General features: G+C 53.4%; 1 protein-coding gene and 1 long non-coding RNA gene across 3 annotated transcripts; one reads left to right on the top strand and one right to left on the bottom strand.

The window, feature by feature from the left end:
* Window positions 1–291: 291 nt before the first annotated feature.
* Window positions 292–4,336, bottom strand: LOC148774719 (uncharacterized). Its single transcript, XR_016035408.1, has 3 exons — window positions 4,274–4,336; window positions 1,274–1,388; window positions 292–855 (listed from the first exon to the last, which is right to left on the bottom strand). It is a non-coding gene; the product is annotated as an uncharacterized LOC148774719 (long non-coding RNA).
* A 9,224-nt stretch (window positions 4,337–13,560) lies between these two features.
* On the top strand, window positions 13,561–17,867 carry NXPH3 (neurexophilin 3). 2 transcript variants are annotated; one of them, XM_055396742.2, is made up of 2 exons: window positions 13,561–13,820; window positions 16,205–17,867. In XM_055396742.2, exons 1-2 carry the CDS (start codon window positions 13,767–13,769, stop codon window positions 16,907–16,909), a joined length of 759 nt encoding a protein of 252 aa, XP_055252717.1. In that variant the 5' UTR covers window positions 13,561–13,766; the 3' UTR covers window positions 16,910–17,867. The 2 variants fall into 2 exon arrangements, with proteins under 2 accessions (XP_055252717.1, XP_055252726.1); XM_055396751.2 differs by lacking the exon at window positions 13,561–13,820 and adding an exon at window positions 14,085–14,178.
* Window positions 17,868–18,185: the final 318 nt, after the last annotated feature.

Genomic DNA, 18,185 nt, shown 5'->3' with positions numbered 1-18,185 from the left:
GAGAGATTTCTTCTTTCAGATATTCCTTCTTTTTATATAAAATGGGCTTAGACTATATACATTTGCTCTTCTCTTTTTCCTTCCAGTGCTCTGTCAGAAAATGCAATTCCAGTTCCAAAAGGACAGCAGTTCACACCGAGCAGCCAGCACCCCACAGGTGCCACAGCCCTGGTTGTTAATCAGTCTCTTAATTTTTCCAATCCAAGGGGTAAAAAAAATACAACACAGGGATTTAAACAACAAAATGAATAAAAGTAGTATTGGATTACAAGCCAAAGCAGAAAATATACATGAGTCCACAGTGGTTTTAATAAATGATTGAATAAGTTAATAAACGGGGGAAGAAGAATTCCAAGTAAATGGTGCAGTCAGTTCATCCTCGAAGAGGGGCATATAATCCCTCCCTCCTTAACTGTGGGCTGTACATAACGACATCCTTTTAAAGAGTAGAGCATGGAAGAGGCAGGCTAGGGAGTGAGGGATAACTACAGAGAAAAAGCCTGACAAACATACTGCAACCAGGTGATCCAGGTCAACATCAGCTGTCATAAGGCACGTTGACATTATTTGTTTCTGAGTCCATATTGGCTCAGTCTGTTCACTGCACAACAGGCCAGTAAATCAATGAGCTGTTGGGGCAAGTAACAGCAACTTTACCTGGAAAGCCAGCAGACCAAGATGGCAGACTAGTGTCCCAAAGAACTATGGATGCTAGAATAGAGAAGGGAAGGTGAGGAAATAAAAACAGGAATAAGTTGCTCCAAATGATGCCTGGTTCTAGCCAGACCCTGGAGAGGATGTGTTAATTTCTTCTTTCCTTCAGCCATTCACAGATAGACCTGGCCAGGATACTACCTGAGAACGAAACAACGTATTTTAGCTTCATGCTCAGCCCTGGGAGGCAGGGTTCCCAGAGATGAGCCATTATGTATATTTTAAGTTATAGGCAACATCCTTTCAGGGATTAACTTATAGCAAAAACAATAGAATACAGAGGTATAAAGTAAAACAAAGAGATCCAATATGGAGTCAAATTTGTTCTTCTCTATTATATACGTGGGCTTACCTGGTGGCTCAGTGGTAAAGAATCTACCTGTCAATGCAGGAGATGTGAGTTTAATGCCTGGATTGGGAAGATTCCCTGGAGAAGGAAATGGCAATCCATTCCAGTATTCTTGCCTGGGAAATCCCATGGACAAGGGAGCCTGACAGGTAACAGTCCATAGGGTCTCAAAAGAGTTGGACACAACTTAGCGACTAAACAATTACATACGTATCCTTGATATGATGTGATGAGAATGGCACTTCACCTCTGTGGTCAACCTCCCAAAAATGCATAGGCCCAATCTATAAGAAAAAGATCAGACGAAGTCCAGCAGAAGGGTATCCTACAAAAAAAAAAAAAAAAAAAACCTGATCATACTCCTCAAACTGTCAAGTCATAAAAAATAAGAACAATCTGAGACTAAATGTAATGAGGTATCCCAAATGGGATCCTGGGACAAAACATGGTAAAAATCTGAATGCAAGTATTGACTTTTGTTAACAATAATATATCAGTATAGGTAACTCAGACAGTAAATAATCCATCTGCAATGCAGGAGACCTGGGTTCAATCCTTAGGTTGGGAAGATTCCTTGGAGAAGAGAATGGCTTTCCACTCCGGTATTCTTGTCTGGAGAATTCCATGGAAGAGGAGCCTGGTGGGCTGCAGTCCATGGGGGCACGAAGAGTCGGACACGACTGAGTGAATAACATTTGTGTAACGATAGTACATCACTATTGGTATCTTTAGTTGCAGCATGTGGGATCTAGTTCCTTGACCAGGGATCAAACCTGGGTCTCCTGCATTAGGAGCAGATAATCTTAGCCACTGGACCACCAGGGAAATCTTACTATTGTTTCTTTAATTGTAACAGATGTATCATGCTAATATAAGTTGTAAATATTAGGGGAAACTGTGTATGGGGTAGGGCAAGGGATATCTATGGGAACTGTCTGTACTATCTGCTTAATTTTTTCTGTAAATCTAAAACTATTCTGAAAAAACTGTACTAGTTTAAAAATATGTATCTCATGCAACTAACAAGGGCTTAATTTCCAAATATACAAACAGTTCATGCAACTCGCAACAACAAAAAACATGAGCAACCCAATCAAAAAATGGGCAGAAGACCTAAAGAGAGATTTCTCCAAAGAAGACATATAGATGGCCAACAGTCACATGAAAAAATACTCAGTCTTGCTAATTATTAGAGAAATGCAAATCAAAACTACAATGAGGTGCCACCTCACATGGTCAGAATGGTCATCATTAAAAAAATCTAGAAATAACAAATGCTGGGGAGGATTTGGAGTAAAGAGAACCCTCCTACATTGTTGGTGTGAGCGTAAACTGGTGCAGTCACTATGGAAAAATGTATGGATGTTCCTCAAAAAACTATAAATAGAACTATCATATGATCCAGCGATCCCATTCCTGGGCATATCTCTTGACTAAACTATACTCAAAGAGAAACATACATCCCTATGTTCATAGCAGCACTATTCGCAATAGACAAGACACGGAAACAGCCTAAATGCCTACCAACAGATGGATGGATAAAGAAGATGGAATACTACTTGGACATAAAAAGGAATGAAATAATGCCATTTGTAGCAACATGGATGGACCTAGAGATTATCATACTAAGTCACAATGACAAATACCATGTGATATCACTTATGTGTAAAAACTATAAAGAAAGCTGAGCGCCAAAGAATGGATGCTTTTGAACTGTGGTGCTGGAGAAGACTCTTGAGAGTCTCTTGGACTGCAGGGAGAGCCAACCAGTCCATTCTAAAGGAGATCAGTCCTGAATATTCATTGGAAGGACTGATGCTGAAGTTGAAACTCCAATACTTTGGCTACCTGATGTGAAGGACTGACTCATTGGAATAGACCTTGATGCTGGGAAAGATTGAAGGCAGGAGGAGAAGGGGACAACAGAGGATGAGATGGTTGGATGGCATCACCAACTTGATGGACATGAGTTTGAGCAAACTCCGGAAGTTGGTGATGGACAGGGAAGCCTGGCGTGCCGCAGTCCATGGGGTCGCAAGAAGTTGCACATGAATTGAGCGACTGAACTGAACTGATATGTAAAATCTAAAATATGGCACAAATAAACTTATCTACAAAACAGAAACAAACTCACAGACATAGAGAACAGATTTGTGGTTGCCAAGAGGGTGGGGGAGAGATGAATTGGGAATCTGGGATTTGCAGATGCAAACTATTAAATATAGAATGGATAAACAACAAGGTCCTTATTGTATAGCACTGAGAACTATGGGCAATATCCTGTGATAAACCATAATGAAAAAGAATATGAAAAGGACTATATATTATATATACATGTATAGCTGAATCACGTTGCTGTACAGCAGAAATTAACACAACATTGAAAACCAACTAGATTTTAATAAAAATAAATTTTAAAAATGTTTGTCTCATTATTTTAAATTGTATTTCCCTGACACCTTCTGAAGCTAAATCTCTTTTCACATTTCTGTCAACTGCTTGTTTCTACTTCTGCCCACTCTTTTATTTTTTGCTTTTTTCTTATTGGCTTATAAATTTTTTTCACAGTAAGGATATTAACCCTGTTAATGTCTGTTACACATGTGTGGCAACAGTATTTTTTTTTATTTTGGCTGTGCTAATAGTATTTTTTAAAGTCTGTTGTTGGCCTTTCTATTTTGTTTATGGAAACATATGTCACCCAGAAAAATGTTCTTCTATTAAAAAAAAAAAAAAAACTCTCTCTTTTGTAAGACTTCCAGATCTCCTGTCCCTGCAAAGTTAAAAAATTATTCTTCTAATTTTTCTCCTAATATTTTTAGTTTTTATTTTTTACTCTAAGACTTTAACCCATCAGGGATCTATTTTGCAGGTGGTGTCAGGTGAGAGGGGAGAATGTGGCTTTATTTTCTTCCAGATGGACCATCGATATGGCAGCATCATTTATTAAGTATACAGACTTTCCCACTAACTGGCCATTCCTCATTAACAGAATATAAGTTGCCATATAGAGCCTTAGATCTGTGTCTGGGAGACTGTTCTCCAAGCTGTCATCTACATCCAGCTCAAGAACCCACACCCACCTTCTCCTGGAAAGCTGTAACCCCCTGCCCCACTCCTCCCAGCTGGAATCACCCTTATCCCCACTTGACCTCCCTTACCCCCCACCTGACCTCCTATGGGAATCATTCATTCAAACCATACACTCACATATCGCGCTCCTCCTGAGTGCTAGGCACTGGACCAAAGAAGACTGCCCCTGTCTTCTGGGAAGAGAAGGGAGAACAAAGTAAGGCCAAGTAACTGAGGGAAGCCTGATGGGAGAGGCATCAATTTCATTTCCGAAATCTTCAAGAAGGGAATGACACTGAGGAGGCTGAAGGGTCCAGTGGCAAGCAGGTGTTCACCAGGCAGTCATGGAGGAAGGAGCTGCCAGGTGGCATGAACAGTGTGTACAAAGGCACCAGGGCGAGGCAAAGCTTGGTATGTTTGGGGAGATGCAAATGGTTCAGAGGCCCCGGAAAGGTGGTGCTGGTGGAGAAGAGAAAGCAAGGGGCAGGCTGGCATGGTAAGTGTAAGACAGACTGGGACCTAGGACCTGGGACCCTTTGATGCCATGCTTGCATCTGGACAACACACAGAGACTATAAGGGACAAAAAATAACTACGTGCATGCATAGTTGGGACAAACTATGGACAAGGTATAAAAAGACCAAAAAACCCAATTGCCACTTTTGACGAGCCCAGAGCAAGGGCAAAAGCAGGGTACTATGCATGCCCCTTGAACACACCACCAAAGGGGAAAGCAAGCCCCTAAGCCACCCCTCAGGTCTGATCCCTGGACACACTCCTACCCTCACCACATGTAAGGAACCAGCTTACCTTTCCTAGGTAAGCAAGCAAGCAGGGAGACCTGTTACTTGTTCTCGTTCCCCCTTGCTGCAGCAGAGCCCCAGTAAAGCCTAGCCTGAAATTCTTGTCTGGCCTCTGGTCAATTTCTATTGATTAAGGAGGTCAAGAACCCTCGTTGGTAACAAGCGGGGCCAGAATGCTCACAAGTGTGCTGCAGCATGTCTGCCTTTTCTCCTGAGAAGCACAGTGTGGCAGCAAGTGCGCCGACTCTCATATCCCATCTCCACATTCTACCTGGTCTGTCATATGCTTACTACTTTGCTTTCAGCTGGGCTTCCCTTGTAGCTCAGCTGGTAAAGAATCTGCCCGCAAAGCAGGAGACCCCAGTTTGGTTCCTGGGTCAGGAAGATCCCTTGGAGAAGGGATAGGCTACCCACTCCAGTATTCTTGGGCTTCCCAGGTGGCTCAGACAGTAAAGAATCTGCCTGCAATGCAGGACACCTGGGTTCGATCCCTGGGTCGGGAAGATCCTTTGGAGAAGGGAACGGCTACCCACCCCATTATTCTGGCCTGGAGAATTCCATGGACTGTATATATCCATGGGGTCAAAAAGAGCCTTCTGAGTGACTTTCAGTTAGCTAATCTTTTTCCCTAAAATAAATTCATTTTAAAGAGTCACTTTGTATCACCTCCATAAATGGGAAACCAGTATCCCTTGCTATAAATAAAATAGAAGAAAAAGCCTTAAAAGGAAATATTTCTACAAAAACTAAAATTGTTCATCTGTACTATTTAAAAAAAAAAAGGATATCCCAGCCAACACAACAAATACTTCACATCAGGGCACACTGGTGTGCTGAGTAAAAGAATGGGCCGCCTGGGTCCAAACCCCAGCTCTGCAGAGTATTAGCTATGGATCTCTGGGGAAGCCACCTTATCTCCTGAAGTCTGTTTTCCCATCTGTAAAATGTGGCAATAATACCTACCCCACTAGGTTGTGCGATTAAATGAGAGAATTTGGGTACCATTTCATGAATGTTCTCAATATCCCTTGGCTCGTTTGAGGCTGTAGGAAGTCCTCCAAGGATATGAAACAGAAGATCATCTGGTTTGCATCTTTCCTTTGACTATGGGATAGGTAAGGAATGACTGGGAGAGACCCTCCCAGGCTGCTGTGGTCCCAGTGAGCAAGGATGGAGTCCTGAAGCCTCCAGTGAGTTGGAGGAGATGCAACTGGACATCAGGAAGAGAGACTGGAGGTGAGGCTGGCCCCAAGATTCTAGTGAGGTAGATGGTGGGGCCCTTCAAGGAAGGAGCAACACGGGAGGCAAGACCATGGTCCAGGGTGTGAGGAGTATGAGTCTGTATACTTGGGGTTGGCAGTCTGTGAAATCCCACATCCAGAGTTGGCTGATTCAGGGTCTGACATTCAAGGGTGAGTAAGTTATGTCTTTGGGCCTAAGTCAGTCCCCTCCCTCCAAGCCTGAAAGGCAGCAGAGTCTTGCGAGTCAGGCGTGGGCACTCAGGAAGCACCCCCATGGCGTCCTTCCTGCTGCCTCTTCACCGCTGCGCTGACCCTTCCTGGGAGCTGCCCGACTGAGGCCCCTTTCAGGCTGTGGCCAGTCCCAGACTCATCTCCCAACGCACCGCCCTACATTGAAATCTGGGAAGGGCTGGGGCACTGGAGGGGAACAGTGATGACCCCAAATGGGGTGGAAGGAGAATACTATGGAAGTCTTCCTCCTGAATTCTCTGAATTTGGCTCCCACTCCAACCCTGCCCCTTCCTGAGGGCCCCTGGACCCCTGCCCCACATTTAATCAGATTAATAATTGGAAGGTTTTGATCCCATCTCCACAACAGAACCCAGGTAAGCGCTGCTCTGGGAACCCTTCACCTCTGGGATCACCCCGATAGTGTCTGCTCCCCATCTCACTGCCCCCCCAACACTGCCCGCCACTCCCCCGCGCTCCCACCTAGGGGTGCCCAAGAGTTTAGACAGGAGTTCCTTGAATGGAGGGGAGGTTCCGGCAGTCCTTCCTTCCGCCGCTAGGCGTCACCATCGGTCTGGAAATGGAAGGCGCAGCCAGGCCCTCTGGACGCCTGGTGCACAGCGGGCCCCGCCAGCTCCGTGCCGGGTGCCAGGAACCCTGCAGGAAGGACGCCTCGACCTCCGGAGGGCTGCCATTGGGTGCTCTGGACCCCGTGTCCCGGAATTCTGGCCGCTGTGACCTGGAGTGGAGGCGAACTGGAGCGCCAGGGTGCGTGTGAGCCTTGGAACCTGGGGGCGCTCCGCCTCTCCGCCCACCCTGCGCCCCTGCCGTGAAAAGAAAGTAGGAATTGTTCACTTACGGGTGGTATGCTGACCCTTTCACAACAAAGAACTCGAGGTTCCCTTTCTGCGCCCAGGTGGACGACCCCTCTCCCTGACTCAGTCGCGACCCCAGAGCGGCCTCCCCGCAAAGCTCCTGATCCGACAGCGACGTGAACACCTGATGAGCAACCGCACGCAAACATAAGGACAGGTGGCACTTACTGAGCACTTTCTGTGCGCCAGACGCTGCTCCCAACAAGCTTATACGTGCACTGTTAACTATCCCCATGAAGAGGCTGGGCAGAGAGGTGAAGGCATTTACCCAAGACACGGTGGCCAATGAAGAATTGGGACCCAGGCAGTCTGGCTCGAGAGCTCGATTGCTCAACAACGTCTCCGAGCCGGACAGGCCCTCCCTTGGCTTCAGGAGTTTCCACCAAGCGCTTGGGCGCCAGAGGGACAGAGGGAGCAGCACAGCGGGCGGTGCGGCGTCATCTTCCCGGCGGGGCAAAGCGCCCCCAGGCGGCGCCCCAAGTGACCACCAGGCGGCGCGCTGACCCCACTCGCGTCCCACTCGACACGCCCGCGCTGTCTCCGCATCCTCCCGGTGGGAGCTGGCGCCGACCACGGCGACCTGGGTCCAGCCGACAGGTGGAGAACAGCTGACCTGGTGCCAGGGGTGGGGTCCCTGCCAGGTGCCCTGCGGTCTAGCGGCCCAGGGCCTGTTTTCTTCCCCTTGCTTCTCACCTCCAAGCATACTGGTTTGTACCATGAAAGGAGCACAGGCAGACTCCTTATGTTCAAGTGCTTCACTGTTTACAAAGCTCTTTCCACCAGCTCAGTGCAGACAAAAGACCAAGGTACTATGTGCCCACTGGGAGCCAGATGTTCTCACTCTCACAGTCCTCACCTGGAGAGAGGGGCAGTGCCAGCTCCCTAGACAGGCAGTGCCAGCCCCCCTAGAAGACAAGATGTTCTCCCAAGATCACCCACACAGCCAATCTCAGGGCCAGGCCCTAATCCAGGGATCCTGGACCCCACGATCTTACCCTTTCCTCTCAAGACAGCACCCATGGGAGGTGTACAGCCCTCCTGGGTGGAGAGTCCCACGAGAGGCCGGGGCACAGACAAAATGACCCCTCAAAGAGGCAGGCACAGTGTGGGATGTTAGGGGGCAGCTTCCCTCAGGCCTCTGGGGCCAGGGGATTCCTGGCTCCCCTGTTCCCGCTCTGTGATCACTCCTCCCTACATGACTGGCCCTGGCAGCCCATTGTGTACCCTCACTGTCTGTCCTTCGGGAGTCCCTCACACTCTCACCTCTAATAACTCGAGGTTTGCACACCTCCCAGTCTGAACCTTCCAGAGGGACCTTCACCCTGCACCCAGCTCTTCGCTGTACCTGAGCACCTGAAGCACTTAACACCACCGGTCCAGGGCAGGGCACTGCATCCTCCTGCAAACCTGCCCTTCATCTTGTGTCCCTGGGCTAGAAAGCTGGGGGCATCTCTGACTCCTCAGCCACTCTCCTAGAGCCTAACTCCTCTTCATCCCACTACTTAAAAGTCTTTCAGGACCATCCCCTCCTCCCCATCCCCAGGGGATCTGCCCTAACTCAGGCCACTAGCACCTCCTAGTGGGTCCTAGGACCCACTCTCTTAAATCTACTGTCAGCAGAGTGATCTTTCTAATGATCATTCTAAAGTGTATGTCTGCTCCCTGTTTAAAACTTGTAAATTAAAAGTTTGTAATACAAAACATCTTAATCATAGGACAAAGTCCAAACCTTTCACCAGCCCTATAAGGCTCTGGGCCCATCCAGGCCTTGCCCGTCTCTCTGCCCTCTTCTCACTCCCCACTCCTTCACTGCCTTCAGCTCCTTCAAAGCACCAAACTCTTCCTAGGCTCTGAGTCTTAGCATGCGCTGTTCCCTCTGCCTGGAAGGCCCCTCCCTAGCTTGATAGCTGGTGAGGCCTCCTCACCTTTCCGATCCCAGCTGAAACGTCACATCTCACAGAGCTCCCCCTGCCCAATTCCAGGGAAACTGGGACCCCTCCTTAGTTTCTCTCTCACTCAGAACTGGCTGGTCTTCTTCCTTCACACCTCTTGCCAACATCTCAGAGCTTGTGTTTTCATATGCTTAGCTATTTAGTCTCTGGCTCTCCCAGAGCCCAAATTCTCCACTGGAAGGGCTGCCATCTCTCAATCACAGCTGTACCCCCACACCCAGCCCAGGACCCAACATAAAAGACATCCGATAACTATTTGTGGAACAAATGAGTCTTTCATCCTGTCCTCATCAGAACCCCATTCCCAGCCTTTCTTTCATCTCTGGCCTTTGCATGAGTTGCTTCCTCTGCCTGGAAGGTTCTTTCCTTCTCCCACCTCAGCTGATGCACATATCATAAAACTAGTTTCTCTAGGATTCATCCTTGGCCCCCTCATTAGAATTAGGGTTTCCCTCTGGGCTCCCCTGGTTTCCTCTAATAGCATTCTATCCTAACACTCAAAAATTGCAAATTTCCAGGTAAACAGCAGAGATTGTTAGCAACAATGATCTACTCCCACTTCTGCCTCTCCCGTGACCTCTCCGCTCCAGCTGGCTCAAGGGCATCCATTCTCTGCCTTTCAAACCATCAGGAGCCCCATTTCCTATTCATTCAATAAGCACTGATCAGGCACCCCTGTGTTTTTTCCTTTACTGCAGCACTGGAGTGGCAGAGAGGAGGGGAGGGATACAGACAGGACTCTTCCAAAGGTGAGACTGAAGCAAGTGAGAGCATCAGAAGCACCAGGCAAAGGCCCAGCCAACCCACACCCAGGGTGCAAGCAGGCACCAAGGAGCCTGGGGGCCAAAGGGCAGGACTAGCACATTGAGTTCTACCCTCTTCACTGAGCATCTGCTGTATGCAGGGTGTGGTGGGTGAGAGGGTTAGGGATATGGAGAGGTGACCCTGAATGGCAGACACATCTGGGGTTACCTCCAGCACAGCTGTGCACAGAGTTCACTGAATTTGTGGTCTGTCTTCCCATCCTGCTAGCAGCTGGAAGAAACAGTGTTGGGTCCAGTTCCCAGAGGACCCTCTGCCAAACCCTATAGCCTCTTTTATGCCAGGTCTGCTCCTGTGAGCTGCTGCTCATTCCCTCTTGCTTGACATTCCCCACACACCAGTGTATCAAAGTCCAGAGGAAAGGGGCAAAAATGCATGGTCCTGAGCTCCCATCTGCTGACCCTGGAGTGGGACCTGCCTGTGTAGTTACCTCAGCTTGGCACACTCATGTGAGAGCCCCACTGCTTCTGTTGCTTCTGGGATCAGCCCACAAACCCTCCTTTCCCCTGGCTGCCAGCTTCTGCCTGGGGTCTTTCGGGAGCTGCTCTTCCTCTGCCCACCCCTTAAATCCATCCAAGCCCCTTGTTCTACTTGCACATCCACACTCCCAGTACCCCAGGCTAGACTCTGTTCTGCCTTTGAAAGGGTGGCTGACAGCACCCAGACTTGACTTGACCAAAGCCAATCCCCATCGCCCTGGAACCAACCTGCCTCCCCACCGCCGGTAGCGCCCACCTCAAACAGCATCCTGCCTATTGCCCAAGCCAGACACTCGGGTATCAGACTTGACTCCCTGTCTCCTTTCCTCATTTCAGCAACAACTCAGTCCTGATCTGCCTCCCCAGCATGTTTCCAGTCTCCCCCTCTCTCTCACCCCAGATTGCATTTATCCCCTAACTGGTTCCCTCCAGAGCGCTAGTCTTTCCTCTTTCCTGTGAATTCTCCAAAACGTTCTAAAATGCAAATCTGACTATAATTACCAGCCCCCCTTAAAACCCTTCAAAGTGTTTTCAAGGTCCTAACCCCCTTGACCCACAGGAAAGACCTTGGGTCAGCTGCTCCCAGCTTCCTGCTCCAACTTCCTCCCCTCCCCTGTGAGCTCCAGTAACAGCAAACTGCTTCCGGTTCTAGCCTCCAGATCTTAGACCATTCATTCGTCCTTTGGCACCACCTCCTCTGGGAAGCCATCCCTCTCCACCCACACCCACAGGGTCCTCGGCGTATCCATACTGACTGCTGGAAGGATCTTTCTACTCACCACGCTGAGTTACAATCATTGATTTTCATGTCTCGGTTCCACACTAGCCAGTGAGATCCTTGAGGGCGGGGACGGAGTTCCATTCATCTGTGTATCCCAACCCCTGGCCTGGTGCCTGGCACCAAGGGCAGGCTTGGCCAGTGGTTGATGGATGAATGCGGAGTGCAAACTTGAAGGAAGTGAGAGTCAGGAAGGGCTGAGAGGGCAGTGAGGGCAAGCCTGGCAGGAGGCTCAGCCAGAGCAAATGTGTGGGCAGTAGAAAAGAGCTTCTCTTTATTGCACGCCATGACTGCCCGCCAGCCATTGTGCCTGCTTTGCTTGCACATTCTGTCTCATTTCGTTCTTGCAACAACAGATCAGGAAACTGGCTTCAGAGAACCAAAGCAACCTGCCCAAGGTCACACAGCCAGGCCTGGAATGGAATCCAGGACTGTCTGGCCTGAAAATCTGTGCTCTTTCTGCTGGGTCACACTGCTCTCCTGGGGACAGGACCTTCTGGAGATGGACAAGGAGTGGGCCCAGCTACGCCTCTGCCTAGCTGAGCGCCGGAACTAGCTGCCCACGCTCAGGCCGACAGCTTCTTCCTCCCAGCCTGACCAGAGGCTCAGAGGCCAGACAAAGATTTATCTGTTCCTTCCTCCCCTGGCTTTGGTGGGGTGGGGGGTGGTCTTTGATTAGACAGGCACACCCCCCACCACCACCAGAGAAGGCCTGCTGTCTCCGGTACTGCCCAGGGTGCCTGGGGAATGCAGGGGGCCCTGTGACGCTGTCTGGGTTCTGCAGAATCTGTCTCCCTCATCGCACTTGGCCCAGGCTGATATTAAGATTCATCTGCATTCCCCATGCACCCGCCTGGCAGATGGTGGGGGAGGAGGCTGGGTGCGTGCTGGGGGCTGCAGCCAGAGACCAAGCTGGGCCTCAAGGGCCACAGCACAGTGCCCACCCACCCTGCCCCATGGGCCAAGGCCAGGCTGGGGCCACTCCAAATGCTGATGTACTTCCTCAGCCTCACAGCCTCTGAGAAGTGCTGGGTTCTGGGACTTGACCTTTGATTTTTCTAAGGACTAAAGGGGCCCTGCAATTCCAGGAAGACAACGTGGAGATGGGGGCGATGGGGGATGGGCCCCACTTTGCAATCTCGAATGAGGGTCTTTTTCTTCCTTCTTGCCCTGGAGGTTTGCAGAAACCAGAGACAGAGACCCTGCTGGCATAGGAGCCCCATCCCAGCCTGCGACTCCCTGGATCACAGGAAGGGCAGAGTGAAGATTGGAGGTAAGGCCTCCAGGGGCCTTGCTCACCTCACGCCTCAGCTTCTCGGGAGGCTTACCCTTGACCCCAGCCCCAGAAATCCAGCCTGGCCCCTAGCTGCCTTTTCATCCCAAGACTCCAGTCAAGTTTCCTGTCACAGTGACTGGACTGAAAGGTACTGGGGGGAGGTGGGGAGGCTTGTCCCAGTCCCTCTGAGTAAAGCAGAAGAGGATAGGAATTGACATTATAACCAAAGGAGTACAGGCTAGACACCCAGAAGAACTTCCCCCAGTATAAAAGCAAATCTTGCAGAGAGAAGTGGACTTTGGGCTGTGGAGACAGGTTACAATAAGGAAGACCTTCTTTTCTGGCTGTCTTGCAGTGGGGTTTGGGGAAAATAATCTTTTCAAATCCCAGGTCTCTTGGGGTTCAGGGCAGGGCAGCAGATTCTCAGTGCTCCTTAGCAGGAACAGAGGCCCTGCTCAGGGTTGGAATTGGTAGGGTCCCTATCCCCGAGGTCACCACCCTCTCCCTGCCTCGCGGAGTACACTCCGCCCCCAAATCCTGCCCCCTGCGTCCTAAATCCCCGGGTTGCGGGCCGGCAGGGGAGGAGTTAACTCCGGAGGTACCGGCTGGGCTCACAGTACCTGCCGCCGCCGCCGCCGCCGGTGGTGGGAGGGACGAGGAAGCGGGAGCCGCCTGGGCGCCAGGAGCGCTCCAGTCTGGCGGGAGGCAGCGCGGGGAGCGGCGGCGGGGCTTGGCGCGGCCAGGGGCGTCCGCCAGGGGGCGCGCCGCGGAGGGGCGGGAGGGGCCGTCTGGCCGGGGGAATTCGCTCTGGGGCGAGCGCGCGCGCGGGTCCCCAACACATCTGGGCGAGAGCGGCGCCGCTGGAGCCGAGGGGGCATATCTGGAGCCGCGGAGCCGCCGCGCAGCCGGGGCCCTTCGAGGCGCTCGGGGCGCACATCTGGGGCGGCGAGAGGGGGCCGCGCCGCGCGCAGCTGGCCCAGGGGAGGGGGGCGGCGGCCGCACAGCTGGACCGGAGGGGGCGGGGTCGGTCCCGGGCGGCTGGCCGCGCGAAGGGCCGCCGGGGCCGGGCGACTGGAGCATGGGACGGCGCGCCTGAAGGAGCGAGCAGGGGCGAGGAAGGGCCTGGGACCCTGAAGGGAACAGACGCGAGGAAGGGGCACGGGAGCAAAGGAGAAAGATGCAACTGACTCGCTGCTGCTTCGTGTTCCTAGTGCAGGGCAGCCTCTATCTGGTGAGCGATCCGCGGGGAGCGGCGCGGAGGGGCGGGGGCCGGGAGGACTGGGGGAGAGCGCGGGAAGCTTCCGAGCCCGAAAACTTTCTCCCTTCCCCCCAACATCCCGGGGATGGAGGAGAAGCCTCGAGGCTGGGGGAGAGGGCGGGCCCGAGGCCGGAGACTGTAGAGGAAGGGTTAACAGGGGCGGGGAGAGGGTGCTGGGCTGGCCCACCTACTCGGCCGCTGGTGGCGGGAGGTGCGACGGGCACGAGGGAAAATGCCCGCAGACGTCGCAAGGCTCACTCGACCTCTTCCCAGGCCCCGGGCCGTGCGGAAGGGTGGTGGAGGGTGGCTGTGGAGCTGACGACCTGCCAGGGTAGGGGGCATGGGCTCTCGCTGACCTCGGGGACGCGCGGGGACCCGGAGGGCCCCGCGCTCTGGGGCCCCCAGCGCACTAGCCGGCCCAGGCGGGGTGGCCCCCGCGTCCCTCGCTCCCGCCTTCCCCGCCGCTCCCTCCCTCCTCGCCTGTTGTTTTCCTCTCCTCTCCCGGCTGCGCGCAGCCCGAGCCCCACAGGACCTGGGCAGGCGGCTCCCGCCCCGGGCGCTCGCGGCAGCTGAGCGGAGCGCCCGAAGCCCGCTCCCCGTGCGCTCGCTCGCGCCTTCCTGGCGGCCCAGGACGCGGGGAATCCACACCAGACCCCAGGGCGCGAATCCCCTCCGACCGACCGCCGCCTACCAATCCTGTCGTGGAGAAGCCTCAGACCCACATCTGGGTCTGCCCGTCTCCTCAAAACAATAATCCCCTTTGCCATTGTGTGGAAGAACCCTTCCCTTGTCACATCTCTCCCTAGGGCCCTTCTCTTCCTCCTCCAGCCATTCAGCTGTGACCGCACCCCCCCCCCCCCCAGGGTTAAGTACACGCACACGTCTTCTGCCTTGACCCCAGCCCCGCGGCCCTCCCCTCCTGCTGTCCCTCTGCCCCACCCTTGGGTCCTGGCAGGCGGGGACACAGCGCACAACCGCAGACATGGCCGGGGCCAGAACAGGGGACATGGAGACCGCGAACCCCTTTGTAGCCGTGCATACGGCAGCCTCAGGCATTCTGCATCCTTATCCCAGGTCCCAGCAACTCCAGATGCTGCCCAGCTGTGAGCTGGTGCACCAGGTGCCGGTCATGAGACACAGAGGGTCTTTCTTGAGAAGCTGAGCATACCCATGCCAGGCAGCTGTCCTCAGGGAAACTGGTCCATTCCCTGGTGCCCTCCTGAGCTGTCCTGTGTTTGAGCTTGTCATGCTGTCCTGCTGGCCTTCCCCACAGCTCCTTCAAGAAGCCTCCCCAGATGTGGCCTGTCAGTAGAGCAGATGTGGCAGAGGCCAACCGAGCCTCCGCAGAGCTTTCCAGAGAGCCCAGATGAGGGTAGGGTTTGGATAAAACTTCCGTAGAAGGACCCATCTGGTCTGAGAGCCTGGGAATATGGTGGATTAGGAGGACTGACCCTGAAGGACTTAGTCTTGTAGTGATGTAAACTGTGAGTCTGGTGTCCCCATCTGTGAAATGGGAATAATAAGAACTCCTGTCTCCTAGTATGTCGTGCCCTGGCATGTTATCATCAGTGGAGTTTGGTCATCCTGGTTATGGAACTCACCCAGGTCTCCCTCAAATTCTCCCATTAAAACCTAAACTGCATTTGGACTTGAGATAGAACTTCATTGGGTTCTGTTTTCTTTTCCATCATCTGTTGGTTCTCTTTGCCTCTGAGGGTAGAAACTCTCCCAGTGTAGGAATGGTGTCTCATTCAGCAGACTAGAAAGTTCCCAAAGGCAAGGGCTGTACCTCCCCTGTCAATGAGGGGCTCTCTCAGCAGAGAGATGGGGCACCCCTACCTGACTTGGGGCTCTTTGAAGGCAGACAGTGTACCGCCCCCATTAGCCTGGGAATATCACAGAGGCAGAGACTGTATCTCTCCTAGACAACAACTGCTCTGTCAACAGAAGGGTGTACTTCTGCGGTCTGATGAAGGCTCTCCCAAGAACAGGAGCTGGGCCTCCCCCATCAGACTTGGAGCTTTCTTAAGAGTAGAAGCCGTGTACCTCTGCTGCCTTGGTCCCTGGAGAGAATTCTCCAGTATCCTTCCAGACCCCGAATAGTGGCCCGAGTCAGCACAGTGGCGCGAGGAGCTAGGGGTGACTTGAGTGTCAGAACATGCGATGGAACCATGACACAGGCCGGAATGCAAACCCAGTCCCCAGTGCAAGTGGGCAATGTGCCAGGGCCCCTTGGCCCCAAGTCAGAGTGGAAGGGAGGGGCAGAGAGATGGTGCTGGTGGTAAGGAGTGGTGGGCCGGAATTCCTGAGTCTTCTGAGGGCCCAGGGGCTCACTCTCCTCCCAACTGCCTCCACAGGTCATCTGCGGCCAGGAAGACGGTCCGCCAGGCTCAGAGGACCCTGAGCATGATGACTCTGAGAGCCAGGCCCGGCCCCGGATGCCTCGAAAGCGGGGCCACATGTCCCCTAAGTCCCGCCACATGGCCAACTCTACTCTCCTAGGACTGCTGGCTCCACCTGGGGAGGCCTGGGGGGTCCTTGGGCAGCCCCCCAGTCGCCCAAACCACAGCTCCCCGCCGTCAGCCAAAGTGAAGAAAATCTTTGGCTGGGGTGATTTCTACTCCAACATCAAGACGGTAGCCCTGAACCTGCTGGTCACGGGGAAGATCGTGGACCATGGCAACGGGACCTTCAGTGTCCACTTCCGACACAATGCCACGGGCCAGGGCAATATCTCCATCAGCCTCGTGCCCCCCAGTAAAGCTGTAGAGTTCCACCAAGAGCAGCAGATCTTCATTGAAGCCAAGGCTTCCAAAATCTTCAACTGCCGGATGGAGTGGGAGAAGGTGGAACGGGGCCGCCGGATTTCGCTCTGCACCCACGACCCAGCCAAGACCTGCTCCCGAGACCACGCTCAGAGCTCAGCCACCTGGAGCTGCTCCCAGCCCTTCAAAGTCGTCTGCGTCTACATTGCCTTCTACAGCACGGACTACAGGCTAGTCCAGAAGGTGTGCCCGGATTACAACTACCACAGCGATACTCCCTACTACCCCTCTGGGTGACCCAGGGCAGGCCAGGGCTGGAAGGACAGGCCTGCCCACACAGGAAGCCATCTGTCTGGATACTGGGCAGGGAAGGGAAGGGGCCTCAGACAGGGAGCTCCGGGGTGGAGAGGAGGAGAGGCCAAGTGTGGCCAGAACCGGGTCTCAGGTGGTGGGGAAGGGGTCGCAGGTGCTGGCCCCAACCTGAGGCTGTGGAGTGAGCAGGACACAGGAGCACTGGCCGAGGAGTGAGTTCTCTGGGTGGCCTCACAGGGCTTCCCCACTGAGCGACAGAAAGATGCCAGGTCCAGGAAGCCCCTGGGGCAGGCAGACCAATACAGTTCTTGAGAGGAGCCTAAAATCTTGGCTTCCTCCTTGCCATCCTGAGAAAGAAGAGCAACAAGGAGAGGATTATTTCATCAGTGTGGTCACCGAGTGAGCGCTGCAGGATGGTCAAGCTGCGGCTTCCTGGCAGCCAGTAGCAGGAACTCTCCAGCCCCACCCAGGGGGCAGCCCTGAGCCCCCATCCTGGACTGTGGTCTGAGCTCGGCTTGAGGCGGAAGTGGTGACCCTTGGAGTCTTTGATATTTTGGCAGAGAGGGAACCTGCCCCTAGCCAGGCCTCCCCTTTCCAAAATCGCTTCTCTTGCCATTGCTCCCCACCCCACCCTCGAGCTGAAGTACCCCTCTGTCTGTAAACTGAGACGAGGACGATTGCGATTCTCCCAGCACCAAGGCCACGGGTGGAAGTCACCCGTGAGCCGCGTGTTCCTCCCCCGTCCTGCCCCTGCTGGCTCCTCTGGGAGCGACCTTATCCAGCAAGTGAGCCTTCCACAGCCAGCCTCGCCCATCAGCCCAGGGCTCGCCTGGATAAAGATGCTGCCTCCCTCGTGGCTTGTGGGGCCGTCAGCAGCTTGGGGTGGGTGAGGTCACACTGTGGTGGGTGTGCTGGAACTGTCCCGTAGTGTCTGTCTGTGGGGGTGGGGGTGGGGGGTGGGGGTTGTGAAATCACCTGATGGTCGACTTGTGTGTGCAGACTTGTGTTCACCGAGCAGGGAATAAAGCTTTCCTGGATATTGGACTCCGAGTTGTTGGGGACAGAGGGGTAGGGGGAGGGCCCCAGGTGCCCGGTGTCTGGCCAGTGTCTCTCAGATGACAGCAGGACATTTCCTGAAGCCAGAGCTGTGGGGCTCCAACAGCTGCTGGAGCTGATGTTCCAGGGCTTCCCTCCCCGCCCCTGTCTAGCCCCGGAAGCTGGGCCAATGCTGTGTGGGCCTGGTAGCGGGTGGGCCTGGCAT

This window comes from Moschus berezovskii, chromosome 20 (genome assembly GCF_049115385.1).
Source record: "Moschus berezovskii isolate FMDL1 chromosome 20, NW_MosBer_1.0, whole genome shotgun sequence".
Classification (NCBI taxonomy): Eukaryota; Metazoa; Chordata; class Mammalia; order Artiodactyla; family Moschidae; genus Moschus; species Moschus berezovskii.
This window is presented reverse-complemented; position numbering and strand designations above follow the sequence as displayed.

What these genes read in the sequence shown, in the direction of transcription:
- NXPH3 (XM_055396742.2), top strand. Translation starts at nt 13,767, where the DNA reads ATGCAACTGACTCGCTGCTGCTTCGTGTTCCTAGTGCAGGGCAGCCTC. An exon ending in TGCAGGGCAGCCTCTATCTG is followed by an intron (nt 13,821 to 16,204) that starts GTGAGCGATCCG and finishes CTGCCTCCACAG; the next exon opens with GTCATCTGCGGCCAGGAAGA.